The 25,003-nt window shown below is 36.6% G+C and overlaps 1 protein-coding gene across 12 annotated transcripts in view; it reads right to left on the reverse strand.

Moving 5' to 3' along the window:
- Positions 1–961: 961 nt before the first annotated feature.
- OSBPL8 (oxysterol binding protein like 8) overlaps positions 962–25,003 on the reverse strand; it is a 183,100-nt gene continuing 159,058 nt past the window's right edge. For all 12 annotated transcript variants that reach the window (XM_059683681.1, XM_059683680.1, XM_059683679.1 and 9 more), the window contains 3 exons: positions 10,256–10,361; positions 8,191–8,293; positions 962–5,508 (listed from right to left, as the gene is read on the reverse strand). In XM_059683681.1, the coding sequence (XP_059539664.1) occupies positions 5,376–5,508; positions 8,191–8,293; positions 10,256–10,361 (342 nt within the window). In that variant the 3' untranslated portion in view covers positions 962–5,375. The remainder of the gene's footprint in view (positions 5,509–8,190; positions 8,294–10,255; positions 10,362–25,003) is intronic.

Below are 25,003 nucleotides of genomic sequence, written 5' to 3' on the forward strand. Positions count from 1 at the left end.
AGAGTGCCTTTTTGCATGGTGCCAGCATATTCTAGGCACTCAACAGTCTATATTTAAGAGCTCACCCACCAAGTTGCTGTGACATGTCACCTGTATGGGCTTACTATCTCTACAAGAAAGGGATATTCTGTAAGGTGCAGAAGAATCGATTAGGGTAATAGCATAACACAGGACATCCCAGAGTGTGGCCAATTATTAGTAAGAAAAGCATCTTGTAGATTTTTTTCATTGAGGTCGAATAGTGAGGGGCTGTTTTCCTTGCCCCTTACTCCTGTGTTCCAAAAGCTACAAGCCCTTCCCTCTCTTCCCCCAATTAACAAGACAGAACCAACTGACTATTAGCCAGAAGCCACTGGACCCTGAGGAGAGAGCGAGAAGGGGAGGGCAAGAGGATGAGGAAAACCAGAGAAGAGTCATTTCTTGGAACTTATCTGATATCATTATAGACATAAAAGTGATTTAAGAGGGAAAACCTTTTTCATATGGGTTTTGTGTGTATGCTTCTTTAATACGAAGTTGTGTTTTTTTTTTTCTGGTTCTACCCATCATAAAGGGGTTACATTACTCAATAAAGATTAGAGCAGAGGATTATTCCAAACACTTAAAAGTGGTGCAGAGTTCTCTTTAAGTGCAGTGAAAAGCAATGGACGCTGCAGTTAGACTTGGATCCAAACTTGTGCTCGTTATCACCCTTACTCTATGAAGCTTTTGGAATCATTTAACTTCTCTGAGCCTCAGATTCTTCCTCTATAAAATTGGGTTAACTTCCACTTACCTTAAGGTTATTATGAGTACTCAAAGAGAAATGAATATAAAGTACCAAGTAAAGCAAGCATTAGGGATTCTGTTAAACCCCTTCCAAACCTGGCACCATCCTTCACAACTATACCCATTAAAATTTTTAATTAAAAAATTAGGACTAGTAATTTAATGTGTTATATTCAAAGTCATTTGATCACAATTTGCTTTTTTAAAATTTTATTTAGAATGCCTACTTGTAGAAGTTAGCATAATTTTACAGATCATTAAAAAAATTCAATTCTTTGTCTCTGCACACATAATAGGTTAGGAATAATAGATTAGAAATGTAATACATTACAAAACAGTAGCCTATGACTATCTGTACATTTACGATGCACCTCAAGGAAAAGAATTTGACAGTGTGCTGTACTTACACTGCAGATAACATACTTTTATTCTGTTATACAAACTGACCAGTGGTAGTGTGAATTTATAAGTGGCCATCAACCAGAATATTTAACTTAGATGTATATTTAGCATGCTAAAAAGTGAAAAAATTTTCAACTGACATTCTGTGGCTCATCAGTTCAAATGTCTTGTGGCATTTTTCTTTAAATAAATTTCAATATTATAATACTAAAATAATTTTACATGATAAATGAAGATAAAATTTTCTAATTTTTTATAAAGTATATTCACATTCATTTTGTCATGGGGTTCTTGTGGCTCTTCTAACTATGTGAATCATATTAAGGAGATACTGGTCCTATACAATTTTAATAGTCTGTCTTCAAATAAAAACTGTAACAAAACAAGCTATATTAAGAGTAACAAAAAGTAAATTAAATATATTAAATTCACACTATAGTTAAACAAAATGAAACCAAATTACATAATAGCGGCAGATTATATATTTTTAAAGAATCTCTTTTTCCATGTAATCAGACGTTGAAATGTAAACTTAATGATTTGTGTGGGCCCCCCCCACCATCGGTTCAAATTGGAGAACTTGGTATAAATGCTAATTTTAATATTTTAGTTCTGTACATTTAGCATAATTCAAAATAATTTAGAGCATCATATATGGCTCAATAGCAATGTCATTATCAACTTATGTCAAACAAAGCCCAAAAATATATTCACTGCTCACTAGAAATGCTAAACACTAGGAAAATGGAATTTTATACATTTATTTTCTTAAATATTTGACTAAGATATTCTTCAAAAAGTTAAAACTGCCTTTCACAGAATTTTGTGTATTTATGGCACAAGTTGACACCCAAAACAGTGTGAATTCCATCAGAAAGGCACTGTTTACAATACTCAGAATAATCTCACAAGTCTACTTCAATGATGTCTGAGAGTGAATATATTTGAAATAGGTAAATAGACAAACCCTTATAAAAGTACAGCATTACCATTGAAATATACTTAGCTATATAAAAGGAAATAAGGTGACAAAGAGAAATGACCCTTTATGACATGTAAGCCTATAAACACTTTGAATCATATTATATAGTTCTGTAACACAAAATGAGTAAAAGTATTTTCTTAAAGGCACAAAAGCGTGAATACTACTACATGAGGGTTGTATTTTACAAGGCCAACTTTTTCAATGGAATGGTGACAAAGTTTACACTTTATAAATGATACAAAAAGTACTGACATGAAATATAGTAAATATCTATTGCTGAAACTTACTTATTTCACATGCCCTGTTTATTGTCTTTTCCTGGGCCAGTTACCCCTCATTAAATGGTGAATAAATGAAAGTATAATACACTTAACAACCAAAATAGAAATGCACATTTCAATTATTACCTTAATTTTCATGTGAAAAAATAAAATTTTTGATCAAATGAAAATAAACAGGATATAAGATCTGAAATCCTAGAAATCATTATAAAGTTCTCAGACAACTGAGAACTGTAAATCACAATTTTTATGAATCCATGTGTGAAGGAAGAGTAATTCCAGGTAGAGAACATTCAAAGTCAATAACATATATGGCTAACTACAAAGTTAATTTTGTGTTTTAAAAGATTCACATACTAAACCTGGAATAAGCACTGATCTAAAACTAAGCCACCAATTCCTGAGTTTTGTGTTCAGTTTGCAGAAAGGAACTCATACAACTAAAAGCATAAGAAGACCTTTGGATTATATATATGCTTTTAGTGTATAAGGAACAGTCATAAGTAACCCTGCTTTCTCATGAAATAGTTTTTGACTCGTTGGGTAATCAGAACCCATAACATCTGCCCTAAAGGAAAATAATAAAGTAAATAAATACGTTTCCAGTCTTAGAAGATACCTATACAAATAAACACTATTTAGACCAAATGTAAATAACCCACAAGCAGCTAAGACTAAAACCCCAAAAGGGGGTTACCAACAAAAATGTTAAGTTTTCAGGGTTTAATGATGAAATGACTTTGTGATCAGCCAATTAAGTTATATATAATATAAATTAATACTAATTTAAACCATAAAAAAGATCAAATTGTACAATATTTACAAAATATATATCAGTGAATAGGCAGTTGAGCATAACATTGGTAACAGAGAGTACAAAAATTGTATCGACAAGAATGAAATACCAGCAAAAATCCACTTGTTCTAGTGTACTCACATTATACCTATACTTATACTAGGTATAGGTACATCTTATTCATGTTTTAATCAATTTAAACTATGTTTCACATGCACATATGGAATACATTGTTTTGCCAAAAATACACAGGAAATGGCTCTTCATAAAACTTTAGAATATTTAAGATAGCTATGATGGTTAGGGGGAGGGGGAAAGCAGGCTCCTTTTATCATTTTCAATTTTCATAATTTAGCAACCATTCTTTGATTTTATATTTATCATGGCAATAAACAGCTGATTGTAATTTTACTAGTGTCTAACAGTCTCTTCTTAGTCAAAGGCAAATGTAGCCAGAGCAATTATTCTGCCTTTATTTTCAAAACCGGTATTTTCAGGTTTCTAAGATATATCTTAGAACACGTTCCTATGCTTAATTTACATTTGTAAAAATGGCTTTTGAGGACTACATTTATGTAAAAAACATAAAGTAAAAATATTAACCTGAAAAGAAAAGTAGGAAAAGTTTGAGCCTGAACAAAAGGAATCTTGAAGAATTATGGTTTTGTAACAGAATGAAGTTACTAAGAACCAAGGAGAATAAAAAATTAAACTTCAGAACTTGATGCTCTACTTATTGCACATTTTAAAGAAACTAATTTTATTGTACATATAAATGCCACCATACAAAGCATCTTTCTTTTATTCGGCTTTTAAAATAAAATGTTGGTTATAATTTCTCCTATTTATTCACTGAGCACACTACAGTCTAAATGAAAGCTAAAATAAGTTCTTCATAATGAAAAACACATGAATTTTCAGCATTTCATATGCCTTATAATTACAATTTTCAACCGGTGTGCTGTGGCAGGCACACTGGTGTGCCACAGAATTTATTTTTCTGCAAGAATTTTTAAAACATGCAATATCTGACTATTTGGTCAGGGGCACTGATCTTTTTTTCCTTAGATTGTCAAATAAAAAATGACTACAGCCAATACAACAGCTGTCCAGTGTAAATGAATCAAAATTATATCTATTTTTTGTCAGATCAGCGAAATATTTAATTTTTGGTGTGCTGCAGAATTTTAGTAATTAGTTTATGGGTGCCATAAGATGAAAAAGGCTGAAAATCGCTGCCATATAAACATCTCTAGAATTTGGACTGTGTTATCAGATTGAATTAAAAAAACAAAAATAAGAAAAAAGGACAGCAACCAATTTTGACCACACTTATATCAGCAAGTGCTTAAGGTAGTATTATATAGATGTAAGAAAGATAGAATCAACAGATCCAAGTAGCTGTATACCTTTTTTTATATTGCTATACACCTGTGTACATTTGTACCTTTATAAATATTAAATTCAAGGGGGCAAAAAAAAAATAATCTTGTGTAAACTTTAAAAAAAGCAAGTTGCCACCTTGTGTATCTCAATATATCAATTTTGACCACTTTTTCTTGCTTTATCTAAGAAGACTATTGAGCTAGGTGCTTGGGAAATGATTTTTTATTTATTTATTTATTTTTATTTTGGGAAATGATTTTTTTAAACACTAGAGTGTATTGAACTATTTATAATATGTTTATTATCCCATCATTTCCTATTTTGTAATTCCTTACTGATAAAAGTTTGTGCCTGTTATGAAGAAAAGAGTTAATACACATATTTATAATATTGATAACATTTTTGTTATGACCATTAGTGCTATATCTCAGAACATACTATAGAATACAAAGACTATCAGGTATACATAAGACACAGTTGTGTATACATGTGGATTTATTATACTCACATGTAGACACATTCTCACAAAAACTAGAAATGTTCTGGCACGTAACACATAGCTCACTTTAATAACCAAACAGAATAGCTCTTGTTTCAGGTTAAAGATAAAAGGTATGAAAGATCAACACCTCTGCATTTATCTCTAAGGTTTTGTTTCAGAAATATAGTGATGTTTTAATAAAACTGAACCAACTTGAACATTGATCCCAGGCCGAATCTGATCATTCCAGTTCATTGAATAGTTTACTGTAAAGAACTATTTAAACATGAAGTTTATTACAACTTGAAGCAAAATCAGGAGGAAAATGATGAAGTAGTCTTTTTGTTGCAAAAAATAATCCGTGGTAGGTGCGCTTGAAACTAAATGATTTCGAAGAGCCGTAATATTTCTACAAAAATAAGCAACAGTACATTTTTAAATTATTTGTGAAAAATGTTAGCACAGAACTCATAATTTCATATATGGCCACAGAGCACTTAATTACAGTAACAAAAGTAACTATCTCAATCACTGCTGCCTGAACAAGGAGCTGATTATGCTCTGTGGAGCTATTATTAGGTCTTGTCTAAATCTATATTCCACATTGTACCAATTATATTACTTAATGCTGTGCATCAAACATAATTATTAGTTTGATGATGTAGAAATATATCACCTTCTCTGTTATTACAGTGGCTTTAAAACAAAAATTTTGCGTCTTAGTTGGCCCACTAAGGTTCTTTATCTTTACTTTCGGAAGACAGAGGTGAAATTGAAGAAAAATCCTAAATTACCCAGAAAAAAATAATGCAACAGATTTCATGATATTCATAACTTAGAGAATACTCTATGGACATTTCATATGCAAATAAAAATAAAATGTCAATTTAATTATGAAGTGAGTTTAAAATATCCTCATGCCACCCTAACTGCTTTTGGCTAAAAAGAGCTGATTAGTGAAGACCTTTTCTTTTTCTGACTTCTTCTATTAAAGTGTCTTACCACTAGAGAGAAAGAAAAGGAGGCAAAACAAAAAAGTAGACTCAATTTATAAATATAATTAAATTAGAAAATGTGAGCACATTATGTTAGGGTCAATGATATCAAGATGCAGAAAACAGGCTCCCTGCTCTAGAAGAGCTCATGGTCCAGCAGGGATAAACAGACACACAAAAGCTTCAATTTTTATCGAAGCGTAGGTCTATTTTGATAGAGTCATGCTCCAAAGGAATATGTACAGAGAGCTAAACAATCTGAGTGGAGGCATTAATAACCCTACAGGGGAAGGTAAGTGATGAGACATGTTACAAAAAGGATGGCATTTGAGTTATATTCTGAAGGATAAACAGGGATTTTTTGATGGGCAGGGTGGGAGGAAGTGCCATCTAAGAAGTGGGTTCAGTGTGGGCAAAAATCCAAAGATGCGAGAGAAGAGTATAGTCTGAAGATGTGGAGATTCATAGGACTGAAGCATGGGATAGGTGTAGTGCAAGCATGTCAAACTCATGGCCCACAACGAACGTTTTTGCGGCCCAGCCAATATAACGGTAAGTAAGAAACGTTTTAATAAAAATTTCGTAACTTAATTTTTACAATATCCTGTTACACATAATTATTAAAAATGAACTACAACGTTCACTAATGACTGATCACTATAATTGTGTTGCATTCATTTCCCTTACTCGCCTTATGCACAGGCACACCATTTCTCTCCACTAATACCAGCAGCGAATATTTTAGCAGCCAATGGCCACGTATTTAGTCTTGGACTGACTTGTTCGGTGTGCATAAGAGGAAATATTTCGCTTTCAGCGAACAAGAAAAATAGGTTTATTTGCGTTATGCTTATTAATTTGTGCAGTTATTCAGTGTCTGGTAAATTAATGTCCAAGAAAAAATATTAATTTTTATTAAAATGTTCTATTATTTTATGCTAACAATTACTCATTTATTTCAGCCCGTGTATTCAGCATGTCTCTATCAAAATAAACCTACGCTTCGATAAAAATTGAAGCTTTTATTTTTTTGCAGCCCACATTAACTTAAACCTTGTTTATTTGGCCTGTGTTAGCCTTTGAGTTTGACATGCTTGGTGTAGGGCAGTGGTCAGCAGACTGCAGCTTGGCAAACTATGGCTCGCGAGCCACATGCGGCTCTTTGGCCCCTTGAGTGTGGCTCTTCTACAAAATACCGACTTCTGCGCATGGGCCACGAAGTTTCACTCGCACTGTATGTGTGCGCCCGCACGTGGTATTTTGTGGAAGAGCCACACTCAAGGGGCCAAAGAGCCGCATGTGGCTCGTGAGCTGCAGTTTGCCGACCACGTGGTAGGGGAATGGCAGGAGATGAGGCTGTGGATGAAAATAGCAACTAAATATGAGTTATAAGATCACTATGAAAAGAGAAACTATCTTTGAAAAAAATCTTCCAGAACATCTAGTGCTAAGTACTGAATAGACAAAAGAAGGTTGGCTAGTATTAAAAAAATTTAACATCTGATACAGCAATGGGAGACAACTGATCTGAACTCATGCTAGCTTTAGCAAGGAGCAGTGTAAGTTCCTTTTCCCTCCAAGGAACCTGTGTAGGTGTTAATGACTTTTAGTTGCTGGATCTGGGAGGTGTGTGGGGAAAAGGTCTGCGACTGCCAGTGGGGCACATGAAGGTCTCAGGGTAGTGGCTCTTTATCCACATGTGAAAGTATTTCAATATTTCCACTGGTGCATTGCAATTAAATATTAGCCATGAACAAAGGAGACTGCAGAAGCCTTTGTTAATGGCCTTTCTCAGAAATCACCCACTTCCACATCCAGGTCAGCTGCATTCTTAGTATGCTACAGCAATAAGATCAAGAGATTCCAATTTCACGCTCAGAGATGAGAAAAAGCAATCTCAACATCTCCCCCAATATTTAAGTGCTGAAAGATTTTCATGCATTTCAGTCATCAGGTGACAGAAGCCAAGGCTCTATTTTAGTTTAGTAATGATATTAAAAATGTAAATGATTTGCAAAATATTGGCCTATGATTTCCTATGTAACAGGATTCTTAACTACTCCTCTGGACTCAAATGAATAGTCAGCATGTATTACCTTTTAATTTCTTCCTGTGCTTGTTTTATGGATTCAATGGAATTCTGAATGTCTCCCAAGTCTATTCCTTTCTTTCTTCTTGTACTTGGTTTTACTGGTTGAGCTAAAAGGATATTTAGAATAAACATGGTGAAAATAGTGAACATATTTAATTATAAACAATCTACATTGTAGCATAATGATTCTCATATAATAAAAATTTTCCCAGGCACCATTTTTATGGTTTAGAGATTAACATAATAATACAAATACTCTGCATTTTTGAAGTTTTAATCATATCATTCCAAAACTAGAACACTACAGATATATTTAAAGTATCCACGAAGTAGTAGTTTTGGATGGTATCAGTTCTATTTTTTAACTAATTAAAACAGACAAAAATAGCTCAATAAATACATATATTAACTTGGGAAGGTATTGCTCTCTTCTATCTCTTTGCCCATTTGCCTTCATCTGAGGAATTCAGCTTTTTGAGCCCCTTTTTCAATTTTATATTAGTTGTTAATGTTATCTTTATTCCCCTAGCCACCCAAACTTTAAACTTTTTCAATTGGTTTTGAGACTTCTATACACTTTTATTATCAACCAGCAAACTGTACTGGTGTTTTGTTTTTTTTCTAATTCCCCGAATGCATCTATTCCTTCCTTTACATTTTTGTTAGATCTTAACCTCTCTCCAGGTCTCAGCTTTCTCATTTTTAAAATAGGTATAATTAACACCCAAATTTCATAGTAGTAATGTGTGTTTAACATCCAGTTTGGTACACTTTAAGTACTCAATAAATGACAGCTGATACATTATAGGTAATATAGTGGAGAGATAAGAGAAGAGAGTAAATTAAGGAGCCAAAATATCTGCTTATATAACATACATATTGTCTTATGGGATGATATATGTCCTTGGGCAGATTAACCTGTATCTTAGTTTCCTGTTCTCTAAAATGGGAACAACAGTGTATCAAACACTCCCTCTAGCACATGGGTACCATGCAATTCCTGCTTTCAAACCTTCATTCAGTCTATTCCTTGTTATTCCAGTAGCTTGTTCCCTACCTGCATTTCTCAAGCTTATATTATAATTCATTATAAATTCACCAGAGTTCCTCTAAGAACATTTCCCCAAACTGAATTCAGCTACCTTTCAACTCTTAACTATTTTTCTTCTACTACTTTCCTGGCATTTATCATTTATTCACCTCAAGTGTTACCTCTATAAAAATGAGTTCCCCAGTTTAGTGTGAGCTTAAAGACTATGCCTTTAAAAAACCTGTTCTTGTCCTAGCTGGTTTGGCTCAATGGATAGAGCATTGGCCTGTGGACTGAAGGGTCCCAGGTTCGATTCCGGCCAAGGGCACATGCCTGGGTTGCAGGCTCGATCCCCAGTAGGGGGCGTGCAGGAGGCAGCCAATCAATGATTCTCTCTCATCATTGATGTTTCTCTCTCTCTCCCTCTCCCTTTCTCTCTAAAATCAATAAAAATATATATATTAAAAAAACTCAAAAAACAAAAAAACCTGTCCTCATAGTGTCTCAGACATTACTTTAATCCTTTCTTGATTATAACTCTGTGTAGTTCAACACAGTTTACACATCTGATTTGAACAAGAATGGCACACTAGTTAATTTAGACCATAATTTTAGTATAGCTATATATTTACTTGACTTCTATAACTATAACAATTTATTTAGAAAATGAAAAAGTTTTTAAAGCATGGAACTAAGCTCAAAGCTCAAAAATGCTCCCTGAATTGAATCTAGGAAGCCATCAACAATTTTTCAGAAGCTTAACCAGGCATAAGAGCAACACTACAGTGTGGTTCTTGATTTGCATGCTTCCCCCTTTGTCCATACCCCATGCCTTTACCTGTGGCCTGGTCTTAAAATTTATTTATAATCTAAAATAGGGATTAAAACATTTTTTTGGCACACCATTCCTGCCCCCACCAAAACTTTTACATATCTTCTTAAATTAACATAAAAAATTCTCATCTATCAAACCTAGTATAGTAATCTTTTTTAAAAAATTAGATTCCTATAGTGAATAGTCTGCAATAAATATTTTTACCTTCACTTCCAGATGAGTCCTGGATATCAGGTTCTGGAGATGAGTAGCCTTTTGCCACTTTCTTCTGTTGTCTGGTTGGCTTATGTTTCATTTTCGGGACACTAACCTGAAAACAAAAACATGCTATTATGTGAATTTGCATTGAATTTTAAAGACCAATGTACAACTGTTGAAACTATCTGTTCAATGGCACAATACTTAGACATAAAAACAAAGGTGATATAGTCTAATTAAAACTTAACAAATTATTTTATTTAATTTTTTAATCCTCATGCAAGGATATGTTTATTGATTTTGGGGGGGGGGGTGGAGAGAGAGAGAGAGAGAGATTAATGTGAGAAACATCAATTGGTTGCCTGCTTCCTGTACACACCCTTACTGTGGATTGAACCCACAACTTTGTGGTGTAGGGACAATGCTCCAACCAACTGAGCTACCTGGCCAAGGGCTATTTTATTTCATTTTAATAGGAAATATTAATTTGGCACAAATATCAAAAAGCATAAAAGATATACAATGAAGAGTTCCTCTCCCACTCCTGACCCCTATACATTCAGTCTTCTCCCCCCACCCTCCCAAACAGAGATAGTCACTGCTATTTGTACATCCTTTAAGAGACATTTTAATATAAACACAAATACAAATATAGATCCACCACTTTTCTAACTGCACCAGTTAGTACCTCTAGTTAAATGTTAAATAATAGTGTTCTTTTTAATCATACTTATCTTGTCCCCAAAATTATAAACATTTCCACTGAATGATATGTTTCCAATAAAATTATTTACTAATAGTATCTGATTAATGTAGAAAGCATCTTATAATAAATGATATCATTTTTCAGAATATGGTCTAAATTTACTAAAAACATCTGAGTACATGCACAAGAGCATATCAATCAATTAGAACTAAATTTTCCTTAGAAAAATAAACTTTAGACTTTATTCTATCAGGAAGTTTGCAAGAGAAGAAACTAGAATCAGAAAAGCAAGATAATTTATATGCTTACAAAAACAGAAAATCAGTGGTCATATGCCTTTAACTCTGTTCTTACCTCTTTACTGTTCTAAATAGAAACAATCTCCAATTACCTATTCCTTAAAATAACTTTATAAAATGTTATTCATGTCTTAAAAATAAAAAATAAATTTCTATAATTTTATTATTAAAAAATAATGTGTATTCAACCTACACTGTGTCCTCCTACTTCAAGTCATGGAGACTTAAACCCCATGGTGCAAATGCGGCCCACAGCCTAGCCTAGCCTGGAAATGGTGGCTATGGGTGCCGGGTAATGACGTACGTAGCAACACCTGGCTTCCTTTCCCTAGCAACAGGCCATTTATCAATAAACGGCACTGCAGACCTGGTGCCCACAAAGCAATACTTGGCTTCCCCCAAGTGGGACACAGGCCCCGCAACCACCCCAGAGTGACACCCCACCAAATCACAGCCAATGCTAATGAGACCCCATGCTGCAAAATGCAACCCACAGTCCAGCCCAGCCCAGAAATGGTGGCTGTCGGTGCCGGGTAATGATGTCACATAGCAACATCTGGCTTCTTCTCCCTAGCGACTAGCCTCCTTGGAGTTTCTTCAGCCCAGGAACACGATTTGCTTTATAGCCAGGTGCAAACAATTTACACTTTAACCAAATGTCTGTGAAGCATTTTCCTGTGCCTCATCTCATTTGATCCTAACAAAAGTCCTGGAGAAGGTAGATAGGAGACTCAATGGAATCCTATTTTCTTTTCATTAGCTGGAAAACGGAGATTTAGAGAGCTTAGGAACTTGACCTGACTGAAAAGAAGAAAAGGTGGACCTTGAAAATGACTTCAGGTTTTCTCACTGTGCAATATATAGTCAAACACTGCTGCAGTTAAATATTTTACCCTTTGTTCTCCCTGTGTGATCTACAATAACAATCTGCTTCGTGTTGATATTTACTGCTGTGTTGATGACAATTACCTGAAAGAGAAGTTGGGGTGCTTCACTGGGCTGGAAAAAGTTTAGCTAAATCAGAAAGCAGGTCTAGTTAAGCAAGTTCATTCTCTATATATAAAAGGATAAGTTGATTCAAGCATGTGCCATACATATAAAGCTCTCACTGGTGCCAATCACATGCGTATATTTCGATCTTTCATTGTTGATCGTGAATTTGGTTGAAACTTCTATTATAGAGAAAGGATGAATAGCGATATTAAAATATTTCTTCTAATTAATTTCCTTTCAATGTGCACGATTTCGTGCACCAAGCCACTAGTTTAAAATAACAAGGGATTCAGCAATCCAACTCTTGATTTACAAGATTTACTGTGATCAGTAAACTCTACCTTTAGAAGAAAATACAGGTGCCCCGTGTGTCTCTATCATATTAGTGTTTTGTTAAATAACAAAATTTAAGTATTTATTTTTAAATTTCTAACTTCTGATAACGTGTGTATATACATACATACATACATACATAAGTCTCGCCATTTTAATAATTTTAAGTGAATAATTCAGCAGTACTAAGTACAGTCACAATATTGTGCAACCATCACTGCTTCCAAAACATTTTCACCATTCGAGAGACTCTGTAACAATTAAATTACTTCCCATTCCCTCCTTCCCTCAGTCCCTAGTAATCTCCAATCTTTCTATGAATTTGCCTATCCTATCTAATAACAGAGAAACATGGTAATTGGCGTACGACCGATACCCTTTTCATTGGCTAATCAGCGAGATATGCAAATTAACTGTCAGCCAAGATGGCGGCCGGCAGCCAGGCAGCTTGAAACTAACATGAGGCTTGGTTGCCTCAGTGACGGAGGACTCCAACGTTCCCCGCCTGCCGCTGCCTCTGAGCTGGCAGTTTAAGAAACTCTGTAACAAATACGCCCAACTTCAGCCAGCAGATTCGCAACATTGTATGCAAAGGCCAGAAACCTACTTTCAGACGGAGGCCTAACAGCTGGAGCCAAGCCTCAAGCTAAAGCTGGCCCAGAATTAAAAAAAAAAAAAGGAAAAAAGGAGCGTTTGGGAGTTCAGTCACCCCCAGCCTGAAAACAGCCCTCAGCCCCTCACCCAGACTGGCCAGGCACCCCAGTGGGCACCCCCACCCTGATCCAGGACACCCTTTCAGGGTAAACCAGCCGGCCCCACCCATGCACCAGGCCTCTACCCTATATAGTAAAAGGGTAATATGCCTCCCGGCACCGGGATCAGCATGACAGGGGGCAGCGCCCAAACCCCCTGATCGCCCTGCGGCTCTGTGTGTGACAGGGGACGGGGCCACAACCTCCCTATCCACCCTGCTCTGTGCCTGATAGGGGGGAGCTCCCCCCCCCCCCCCCACGGGCCCTGCTCTGTGTGTGACAGGGGGCAGCACCCCAACCCCCGTATTGGCCCTGCTCTGTGTGTGATGGGGGGTTGCTCCACAACCTCCCCATCGACCCTGCCTTGAGTGTGACAGGGGACGGCGCCCCAACTCCCCAATTGGCCCTGCTCTGAGCCCGACCAGGGGCTGCACCTAGGGATTGGGCCTGCCCTCTGCCACCCGGGAGCAGGCCTAAGCCAGCAGGTCGTTATCTCCCGAGGGGTCCCAGACTGGGAGAGGGCACAGGCCGGGCTGAGGGACCCCCCCTCCCCCCCCCGAGTGCACAAATTTTTGTGCACCGGGCCTCTAGTGTTGTATATTATACTATATGTAAAATTATACAATATTTGTCCTTTTGTGTTTTGCTTATTTCACTTAGTATTATGTTTTCAAAGTTCATCCATGTTGTACTGTATTATGCAGCAGAACTTTTCTTTTTATGGCTAAATTATATTCTATTGTAAACATATACCGCATTTTGTTTATCCATCTGTTGATGCATACTTGAGTTGTTTCTACCTTTTGGCAACTGTGAATAATGCTGCAATGAATATGGGTGTACAAGTACCTGAATTCCTGTTTTTAAATTTTTTGTAGTAGTTTGCTGGGTCATATGGCAATTCTATATTTAGCTTTTTGAAGAACCATCAAATTGTTTTTCACAGGGTTGGCATTATTTTACATTCCTACCAGCAATATACAAGAGTTCCAATTTCTCTACATCCTCACCAATACCTATTTTTCATTTTTTAAAATTACCATTTTAGTGATGCGTAGTACCTGACCTCATTGCATTTCCCTTATCTATAATAAAAGTGTAATATGCTAATTAGACCAGACAGCTGGATGACCTTCCGGACAAAGCCAGGGCTGCAAGGGCTCAGGCAGCTGCTGCAGCTGTGAGAGCCAAGCCCCATGTATGAATTTTGTGCATTGGGCCTCTAGTGACTAATAATGTTGAGCATCATTTCATGTGCCGCTTGCCATTCTATTAATGTGATGTATCATTCTGATTAATTGTCTTATGTTAAACCATCTTCACACTGCTTGGATAAATCCCACTTAGTCAAGGTATATAATCTTTTTAATATGCTGTTGGATTTAGCTTGACAGTATTTTGTGGAGAATTTTTGCATCTACATTTTGTGATATTGACCTGTAATTTTATTTTTTTGTAGTATCTCTATGTGGCTTTGGTATTAGGGTAATGCTGGAACCATATAAAGTTTCCCAACTCTTCTGTTATTTTGTAAGTTTGAGAAGGATTGGTGTTTGCTTTTCTTTAAATGTTTGTAAAATTCATCAAGGAAGCCTCTGGTCCTGGCCTTTTCTTTGTATGCAGGTTTTAGATTACTGATTCAATCTCTTAACTTGTTATAGGTCCATTGAAAATTTCTAATTCTTTTTGAGCCAGTTTATGTAATTTATGTAGTCTTAGAAATTTGTCCATTTCATTTCGGTTACTTAATTTGTTGGTATAAAACTGCTCATATTATTCTTTTATAATCCTTTTTATTTCTGTAAGGTCAATAGGAATGGCTCCATTTTCATTTCTGATTTTAGTTATCTGTGTCTTTGTTCTTTGTTTCTTAGTCTAGCTCAGTGATGGCGAACCTATGGCACCTCTGACACGTGAACTCACTTTTTGGTTGATTTTTGTTAAATGGCATTTAAATATATAAAATAAATATCAAAAATATAAGTCTTTGTTTTACTATCGTTGCAAATATCAAAAAATTTCTGTATGTGACACGGCACCAAAGTTAGGGTTTTTCAAAATGCTGACACGCTGAGCTCAAAAGGTTCGCCATCACTGGTCTAGCTAAAGGTTTGTCAATTTTGTTGACCTTTTCAAAAAACCAACTTTTAACTTCACTGATTCTCTCTTGTTCTATTCTCCAGTTTTTTCTCTGTTCTATATTTCCTTCTGCTAGCTTTGGGATTAGTTTTCTCTTTTTCTAGTTTTCCATTATTAAATTAAGTTATTGAGATCTTTTTGAATGTAGGTATATATTTCTGTTGAGCACGGCCTTTGTTTTTTCTTACAAGTTTTGGGATTTTGTGTTTTTATTTTCATTTGTTTAAGTGATTTTAAATTTCACTTGTGATTTCTCATTTGTCAATGGTTAAGATGTGTTAATTTCCACATAATGTAAATTTCCCAGTTTTCCTTCTGTTACTGATTCCTAGCTTCATTCATTGGGGCAAAAATAAATACTTTGTATGAAAATTTACTGAGACATGTTATATGCCTTAACTTATGGTCTGTCCTGCAGAATGTGTCATGTGCACTTGGCAAGAATGTATATCCTGTTGTTGTTGGGTAAACTATTCTACATATGTGTGGTAGGCCTAGTTGATTTGAGTTAGTCAAGCCTCCTCTCTGAGGTTGGACAGTCTGTTCATTGTTTCTTTGTCTCTGGGTCTATGTTCATCAGTATATGTTGTTCATTATATCCCACATATGAGTGAGATCATGTGATATTTATCTTTCTCCGACTGGCTTATTTCGCTTAGCATAATGCTCTCCAAGCCCATCTATGCTGTTGCAAATGGTAAAAGTTCCTTCTTTTTTATAGCAGCATAGCATTCCATTGTGTAGATGTACCACAGTTTCTTAATCCACTCATCTACTGATGGACATTTAGGCTGTTTCCAAATCTTAGTTATTGTAAATTGTGCTGCTGTGAACATAGGGATGCATATGTCCTTTCTGATTGGTGTTTCTGGTTTCTTGGGATATATTCCCAGCAATGAGATTACTGGGTCAAATAGGAGTTCTATTTTTAACTTTTTGAGGACTCTCCATACTGTTTTCCACAGTAGCTGCACCAGTTTGCATTCCCACCAGCAGTGCAAGAGGGTTGCTTTTTCTCCACATCCTCGCCAGCACTTGTCGTTTGTAGATGATAGCCATTCTGACAGGTGTAAGATGGTACCTCGCTGTTGTTTTAATTTTAATTTGCATCTCTCGGATGATTAGTGACTTTGAGCATGTTTTCTTATGTCTCTCGGCCTTCTCTATGTCCTCTTTCGAAAAGTTCTACTTAAGTCCTTTGCTTATTTTTTGATTGGATATTTCATCTTCTTTTTGTTAAGTTGTATGAGTTCCCTGTAAATTTTAGAGAATAAACCCTTATTGGAGGTAACATTGGCAAGTATGTTCTCCTATGCAGTGGGCTTTCTTGTTGTTTTTTGATGGTTTCTTTTGCTGTGCATAAGCTTTTTATTTTGATGTAGTCTCATCTGTTTATTTTCTCCTTAGTTTCCATTGCCCTAGGAGCTGTATCGGTAAAGATATTGCTACAACATAAGTCTGATGTTTTGCTGCCTATGGATTCTTCTAAGATTTTTATGGTTTCCTATCTTATGGTTCATCCTTTAACCATTTTGAGTTTATTTTTGTGTATGGTGTAAGTTGGTGATCTAGTTTCATTTTTTGCATATCTGACCAAATTTCCCAGCACCATTTAGTGGAGAGACTGTCTTGACTCCATTGTAAGCTCTTGCCTCCAAATATTAATTAAGCATAATAGCTTGAGTTGATTTCTGGGTTCTCTGTTCTGTCCCATTGGTCTATGTCTGTTCCTATGTCAGTACCAGGCAGATTTCAGAACAGTGGCTTTGTAATAGAGCTTGGTATCTGGTACTGTGATCCCTTCAACTTTGTTCTCAGGATTGCTTTGGCTATTTGGGGTCTTTTTTTATTCTAGATGAATTTTTGGAGAGTTTATTCTGGGTCTGTGAATTATGCCATTGGTATCTTAATGGGGATTGCATTAAATCTATAAATTGCTTTGGGTAGTATGGACATTTTAATGATGTTAATTCTACTAATCCATGAACATGATATATTCTTCCATTTGTTTGTCTTCCTCTACCTTTTTTTTCAATGTCCTATAATTTTCCGAGTACAGGTCTTTTACCTCTTTAGTTAAGTTTATTCCTAGGTATCTTAATTTTTTTTGGTGCAACAGTAAATGGGATTGTTTTTTTATAGAGTTGGATATTTATCTTAATCCATTCTGCCACTCTGCTTTATGATTGAATAATTTAATCCATTTATAGTTAATGAAACTACTGATTAAAAAAGACTTCTGCCATTTTACTGTTTCTATATGTCTTATACCTTTTTCATTCATTTTTTCCATTACTACCTTCTTTTGTGTTTAGCTGATTTTGTTTTGTAGTGAATTGTTCTGATTTCACTCATATTTCCTTTCCTATGTTTTAGATGTTTTCTTTATGGTCACCAAAGGGATGACATTTACCTCTAAATTTATAACAATTTAGCTTAAATTGCTACCAAGTTAATTTCAACAGAACGCAAAAACTATGTTCCTATATAGCTCATCTTCCATCCCTTTATGTTATCACAAATTATATCTTTGGACTATATATGCCCGATGCATAACATTTGTAATTATTATTCATTCATTATTTTTTAAATTCTGTAGGAAATAAGGACAGTTATAAATTAAAATTACAATACCAGCTGTACTGATTAATAATATGGATTTTTTTCAATAGATGTAGTTACACATGTTGATATATATGCGATTTGATATGTATGCTATTTTGTATTGACAGCAAGCTTCAAAACTTCATATATCAAATTTTCTGAAGGTGTTAACATCATAGATATTTTTATGCTTAAAAATGTTGAATTTTGTGCCAAAAAGAGCATTTGCGGGAAGTTTTAATTCACTACTTTATTGTGAAGAAAAGTGCTGCTGAAAGTTAACATACTTTGGGAGGCTTATGGTGAACAGGCTCCATCTCAAGGTATTTGTGAATGCTGGATTCAACGCTTTAAAAGTGATGATTTCGATGTGAAAGACAAAGAATGTCCAGGTCAACCAAAAAAGTTTGAAGACCAACAATTACAAGCATTATTGGATGAAGATGCATGTCAAACTCAAAAACAACTTGCAGAAAGATTAAATGTTGCTCAACAAACAATTTCCAATAGTTTACAAGCAATGGAAAAGATTTTAAAGGAAGGAAAATGGGTGCCACATTAACTGAATGAAAGACAAACGGAAAACCAAAAATTCATCAGTAAAATGTTGCTTCAACAGCACGAAAGAAAGTCTTTTTTGCATCCAATTGTGACTGGCGATGAAAAGTGGATTTATTTTGAGAATCCCAAGTGCATAAAATCATGGGTTGATTCAGGTCAACCATCAACATCGATTGCAAGGCCAATTCGCTTAGGAAAGAAGACAATGCTCTGTGTTTGGTAGGATCAGGAAGGTGTGGTGTATTATGAGTTTCTAAAACAGGTGAAACCATTAATACTGATGGCTACTGACAACAAACAATCAATCTGAACCATGCTTTGATCGTAAAATGACCAGAATGGCCCAGAAGACATGGCAGAGTAATTTTGCTTCATTATGACGCACCATCACACACTTCAAAACCAGTTAAAGACACGTTAAAAGATCTTGCCTGGGCAGTATTAGCCCACCCGCCGTATTCACCAGACCCTGCTCCCTCAGATTACCACTTGTTCCAATCGATGGCACAAGCACTTTCTGAGCAGCACTTCAAAACATACGAAGAAGTGGAAAATTGGGTCTATGAATGGTTTGCCTCAAAACAAGGAAAGTTCTATTGGGACGGTATCCACAAATTACCTGAAAGATGGGGAAAATGTGTACCTAATGATGGACATTACTTTGAATAAAGCACTTCTGATGTTTCTCTTGAAATTATCGTGTTTTCTTTGATTACAAAATCTACATTAACCAGTGCACCTGGTAACATTGGCTTTTATATTTGCCCATTTATTTATCTTTATTGAAAATCTGTATTTATCATACTAGAGGCCCAGTGTGTGAAATGCGTGCACTGGTAGGGTCCCTAATGATTGCCGGCTGCAGCCTCCCTGACACCGCCGTTGGTGGCCAGGGCCTCCCTCCCTTCCGTGGCCAGCCCCACCCCTTGGTCAAACTCCAGGATGAACTTTTGGTCAAGGAAACAATTTGCATACTATGCTTTTATTATACAGTAGGTCCTTGGGTTATGTCGGAGATCCGTTCCTACAGCGCGACGTAACACGATTTTCACCGTAAGTTGGAATCCAAAAACATAAGCACCTTCATCACTCACATGGAGCACATATACCGCAGTAATGAAGTGAAACAGTAAAAAAAAAATTTTTTTTGAAAGATAATTTCTTGGAAAAAACCAAGATGGTGGCATAGGTAAACACCGGAGTTAGCTGCCTTGAACAACCACTTCACAAATACAACTAAAAGACGGAGCGGACATCGCCCAGAACCACAGGAAGACTGGCTGAGGGGAGGTTCTTCAACTAGAAGGAAAGAGAACAGCATACGAGACTCAGAGGAGGTGCAGTGCGGAAAATAAAAAGGTGCGGAGGTACACGCAGAGCGGGCTGGTAGCTGAGGGCGCGGTTGTTATTTTCAATCGGGAGGGAGTCTCAGATTCTGAGCTCCAGTTCTGGGCGAGGCTCTAGGGTCACAGACTCAAGCGGGAGAAGCGGGACTGTCTGGCATCGGTCGGAGCACGAGGGCAGCTTTCTCTCCGAGGTTTGCAGCAGTTGCTGGGACTCTGAGAGGCAGAGCCTCTGGGGACGGGACTGAGAGCAGCCATAACTGCTCCCTCCACCCGCTCTGTTGATCCTGTGCGACCTACCCCGCCCAAGCCCCGCACAGAGCCATTTGCCAGATAACCTCAGGCAAAGGCTAGATTAGCACCTTCCTAGAGGACAGAAGTTCTCCCACTGCAGACACAGCTGATTCTCACAGCCAGTTGGCCTGGAGGTCAAATCCCCCTAGTATTAACTACAACAATCAAGGATTAACTACAACAAGACAGTGCACAAAGACCACTAGGGGGTGCAGCAAGAAAGCATAAAAAATGCGAAGACAAAGAAACAGGACAAAACTGTCAATGCAGGATATTGTGTTCAGAAGCACACTTTTAAGGTCTCTCAAAAACTTTCTAGAAGCCGCCGATAAAGTTGTTGAGATCCTCAAGAAATCTAATGAGACCCTCAATGTTGTGATAAAGAACCAACTAGAAATTAAGCATACACTGACTGAAATAACAAATATTATACAGACTCCCAACAGCAGACTAGAGGAGCGCAAGAATCAAGGCAAAGATTTCAAATGTGAAGAAGCAAAAAACATCCAACCAGAAAAGCAAAATGAAAAAAGAATCCGAAAATACAAAGATAGTGTAAGGAGCCTCTGGGACAGCTTCAAGCATACCAACATCAGAATTATAGGGGTGCCAGAAGAAGACAGAGAGCAAGATATTGAAAACCTATTTGAAGAAATAATGACAGAAAACTTCCCCTACCTGGTAAAAGAAATAGACTTACAAGTCCAAGAAGCACAGAGAACCCCAAACAAAAGGAATCCAAAGAGGACCACACCAAGACACATCATAATTAAAAATGCCAAGAGCAAAAGACAAAGAGAGAATCTTAAAAGCAGCAAGAGAAAGAAACTCAGTTACCTACAAGGGAATACCCATACGACTGTCAGCTGATTTCTCAACAGAAACTTTGCAGGCCAGAAGGGAATGGCAAGAAATATTCAAAGTGATGAATAGCAAGAACCTACAACCAAGATTACTTTATCCAGCAAAGCTATCATTCAGAATTGAAGGTCAGATAAAGAGCTTCACAGATAAGGAAAAGCTAAAGGAGTTCATCACTACCAAACCAGTATTATATGAAATGCTGAAAGGTATCCTTTAAGAAGAGGAAGAAGAAGTAAAAGGTAAAGATACAAATTATGAACAACAAATACGCATCTATCAACAAGTGAATCTAAGAATCAAGTGAATAAATAATCTGATGAACAGAATGAACTGTTGATTATAATAGAATCAGGGACATAGAAAGTGAATGGACTCACTATTCTTGTTGGCGAAAGGGGTGTGGGAGATGCGGGAACTGATTGGACAAAAATTGTGCACCTAGGGATGAGGACAGTGGGGGGGTAAGGGCAGAGGGTGGGGTGGGAACTGGGTGGAGGGGAGCTATGGGGGGGGAAAAAAGAGGAACAAATGTAATAATCTGAACAATAAAGATTTACTTAAAAAAAAAAAAAAAGGATAATTCCTGACCTGTACTTGTGGTAAATAAATAATAAAAAACTTAAAGCACGTATGTACATACGTCAAAATGATGGAAATTTTTTTCTTATATAAATAAATGCGAGAGGATGACATAACCATGAAACGACATATTCTGAGTCCGACATAACCCGAGGACTTTCTGTATAAGAGGATGGCTCTGGTCATTTCAATCTGAAGGGTTACCTTTAGCCCTTCTTGTATGACAGGTCGAGTGGCAATGAACTCTCTCAGCTTTTATTTTTCTAGAAATATCTCACATTCTCCCCATTTTGGAGGACAGTTTTGCCAGATACAGAATTCTTGGTTGAGAAGTTTTTCCTTCCAACATTTTAAATATGTTATTTCATGCCTTCTGGCCCCCATGGTTTCTGATGAGAAATTGGCTGTTATTCCTATTGAGGATCATTCATATATGACAAGTTGCTTCTCTCTCAATGCTTTCAAGATGCTCTTTCACTTTTGACAGTCTGCTTATGTCTTGGTATGGGTATCTTTGAATTTATCCTACTTGGAATTTTTTGCACTCCTCAGATTTGTAGATTCATCTTTGTTTAAATCTGGGAATTTGGAGTACTTCTTTCCTCAAATATTCCTCTGCTTCTTGCTCTTTTGCTTTTATTTCAGTAACTTTTTCTTATTTTTTCCTTCATATTCTGAGGGCTGTCTTTTTACTTTCTTTCTTTTTTTTTTTTTAATTGCTTAAAGTATTACAAAAAGTATTACATATGTCTCCTCCCCCCCCCCCCCCACCCACCCTTGACAATCCCCTGGCCTCCCCTACCCCCCAGTGTCTTATGTCCATTGGTAATGCTTATATGCATGCATACAAGTCCTTTGGTTGATCTCTTACCCACACCCCTCCTGCCCTCCCACCCTCCCCGGCCTTCCTGCTGTAGTTTGACAGTCTGTTCGTGGCAGTTCTGCCTCTGTATCTATTTTTGTTCATAAGTTTATAATGGTCTTTATTATCCAGAAATGAGTGACATCATGTGGTATTTTTCCTTCATTGACTGGCTAATTTCACTTAGCATAATGCTCTCCAGTTCCATCCATGCTGTTGCAAATGGTAAGAGTTCCTTCTTTTTTACAGCAGCATAGTATTCCATCGTGTAGATGTACCACAGTTTTCTAACCCATTCATCTACTGATGGGCACTTAGGCTGTTTCCAGATCTTAGCTATGGTGAATTGTGCTGCCATGAACATAGGGGTGCATATATCCTTTCTGATTGGTGTTTCTGGTTTCCTGGGATATATTCCTAGAAGTGGCATCACAGGGTCAAATGGGAGTTCCATTTTCAGTTTTTTGAGCAAACTCCATACTGTCTTCCATAGTGGCTGCACCAGTCTGCATTCCCACCAGCAGTGCACAAGTGTTCCTTTTTCTCCACATCCTCTCCAACACTTGTCGTTTGTTGATTTGTTGATGATAGCCAGTCTGACAGGTGTGAGATGGTACCTCATTGTTGTTTTGATTTGCATCTCTCGGATGATTAGTGACTTTGAGCATGTTTTCATGTCTTTTGGCTTTCTGAATGTCCTCTTTTGAAAGGTGTCTATTTAGATCCTTTGCCCATGTTTTGATTGGATTGTTTATCTTTCTTTTGTTAAGTTGTATGAGTTCCCTATAAATTTTGGAGATTAGGCCCTTATCAGATATGACATTGGCAAATATGTTTTCCCACACAGTGGGTTTTCCTGTTGTTTTGTTGATGTTTTTTTTTTTTTTTTTTTTTTTTTTTTTTTTTGCTGTGCAGAAGCTTTTTATTTTGATGTAGTACCATTTGTTTATTTTCTCTTTAGTTTCCAATGCCCTAGGAGCTGTTTCGGTGAAGATATTGCTTCTGCATATGTCTGAGATTTTGTTGCCTTTGGATTCTTTTAGTATTTGTATGGTTTCCCGTTGTATATTGAAGTCCTTTATCCATTTTGAGTTTATTTTTGTGTATGGTGTAAGTTGGTGGTCCAGTTTCATTTTCTTGCATGTATCTGTCCAATTTTCCCAACACCATTTATTGAAGAGACTATCTTGACTCCATTGTATGTTCTTGCCTCCTTTGTCAAATACTAATTGAGCGTATTGGTTGGGGCTGATTTCTGGGCTCTCAATTCTATTCCATTGATCTATATGTCTGTTCTTGTGCCAGTATCAGGCAGTTTTGAGAACAGTGGCTTTGTAATACAGCTTGATATCTGGTATTGAGATCCCACCTACTTTGTTCTTTCTCAGGATTGCTGCAGCTATTCGGGGTCGTTTTTTATTCCAGATGAATTTTTGGAGAGTACGTTCTAGGTCTGTGAAATATGCCATTGGTATTTTAATGGGAAGTGTGTTGAATTTATAGATTGCGTTGGGCAGTATGGACATTTTAATGATGTTGATTCTACCAATCCAAGAACATGGTATGTTCTTCCATCTGTTTATGTCTTCCTCTATCTCTTTTTTCAACATCCTGTAGTTTTCTGAGAAGAGATCTTTTACCTCTTTAGTTAAGTTTATTCCTAGGTAGCTTAATTTTTTTGGTGCCATGATAAATGGGATTGCTTTTTTAGTCTCTCTTTCTGCACATTCACTATTGGTGTATAGAAATGCCATAGATTTCTTGGCGTTAATTTTGTATCCTGCTACATTGCCTAATTATTTTATTAAGTCTAACAGTTTATTGATGGAGTCTTTAGGGTTTTTTAAGTATAATATCATGTCATCTGCAAATAAGGACAGTTTTACTTCTTCTTTTCCAATTTGGATGCCTTTTATTTCTTCTTCGTGTCTGATCGCAACAGCTAGTACTTCCAGTACTATGTTGAACAGGAGTGGTGAGAGGGGGAATCCCTGTCTTGTTCCTGTTCTCAGGGGAAATCGTGTTAGTTTTTGTCCATTGAGTATGATGTTGGCTGTGGGCCTGTCATATATGGCTTTTATTATGATGAGGGATGATCCTTCTACTCCCGCCTTACTGCCAGTTTTTATCAAAAATGGGTGTTGAATTTTGTCAAGTGCTTTTTCTGCATCAATTGATATGACTATGTGGTTTTTTTCTTTCAATTTGTTTATGTGATGTATCACATTTATTGATTTGCGGATACTGTACGATCCTCGCATCCCTGGGATAAATCCAACTTGGTCGTGGTGTATGATCTTTCTGATGTACTGCTGGATTCCATTTGCTAAGATTTTGTTGAGGATTTTGGCATCTATGTTCATGAGGGATATTGGCCTGTAATTCTCTTTCATTGTGTTGTCTTTACCTGGTTTTGGTATTAGGG

This window comes from Myotis daubentonii, chromosome 2 (genome assembly GCF_963259705.1).
Source record: "Myotis daubentonii chromosome 2, mMyoDau2.1, whole genome shotgun sequence".
In the NCBI taxonomy this organism is placed as follows: Eukaryota; Metazoa; Chordata; class Mammalia; order Chiroptera; family Vespertilionidae; genus Myotis; species Myotis daubentonii.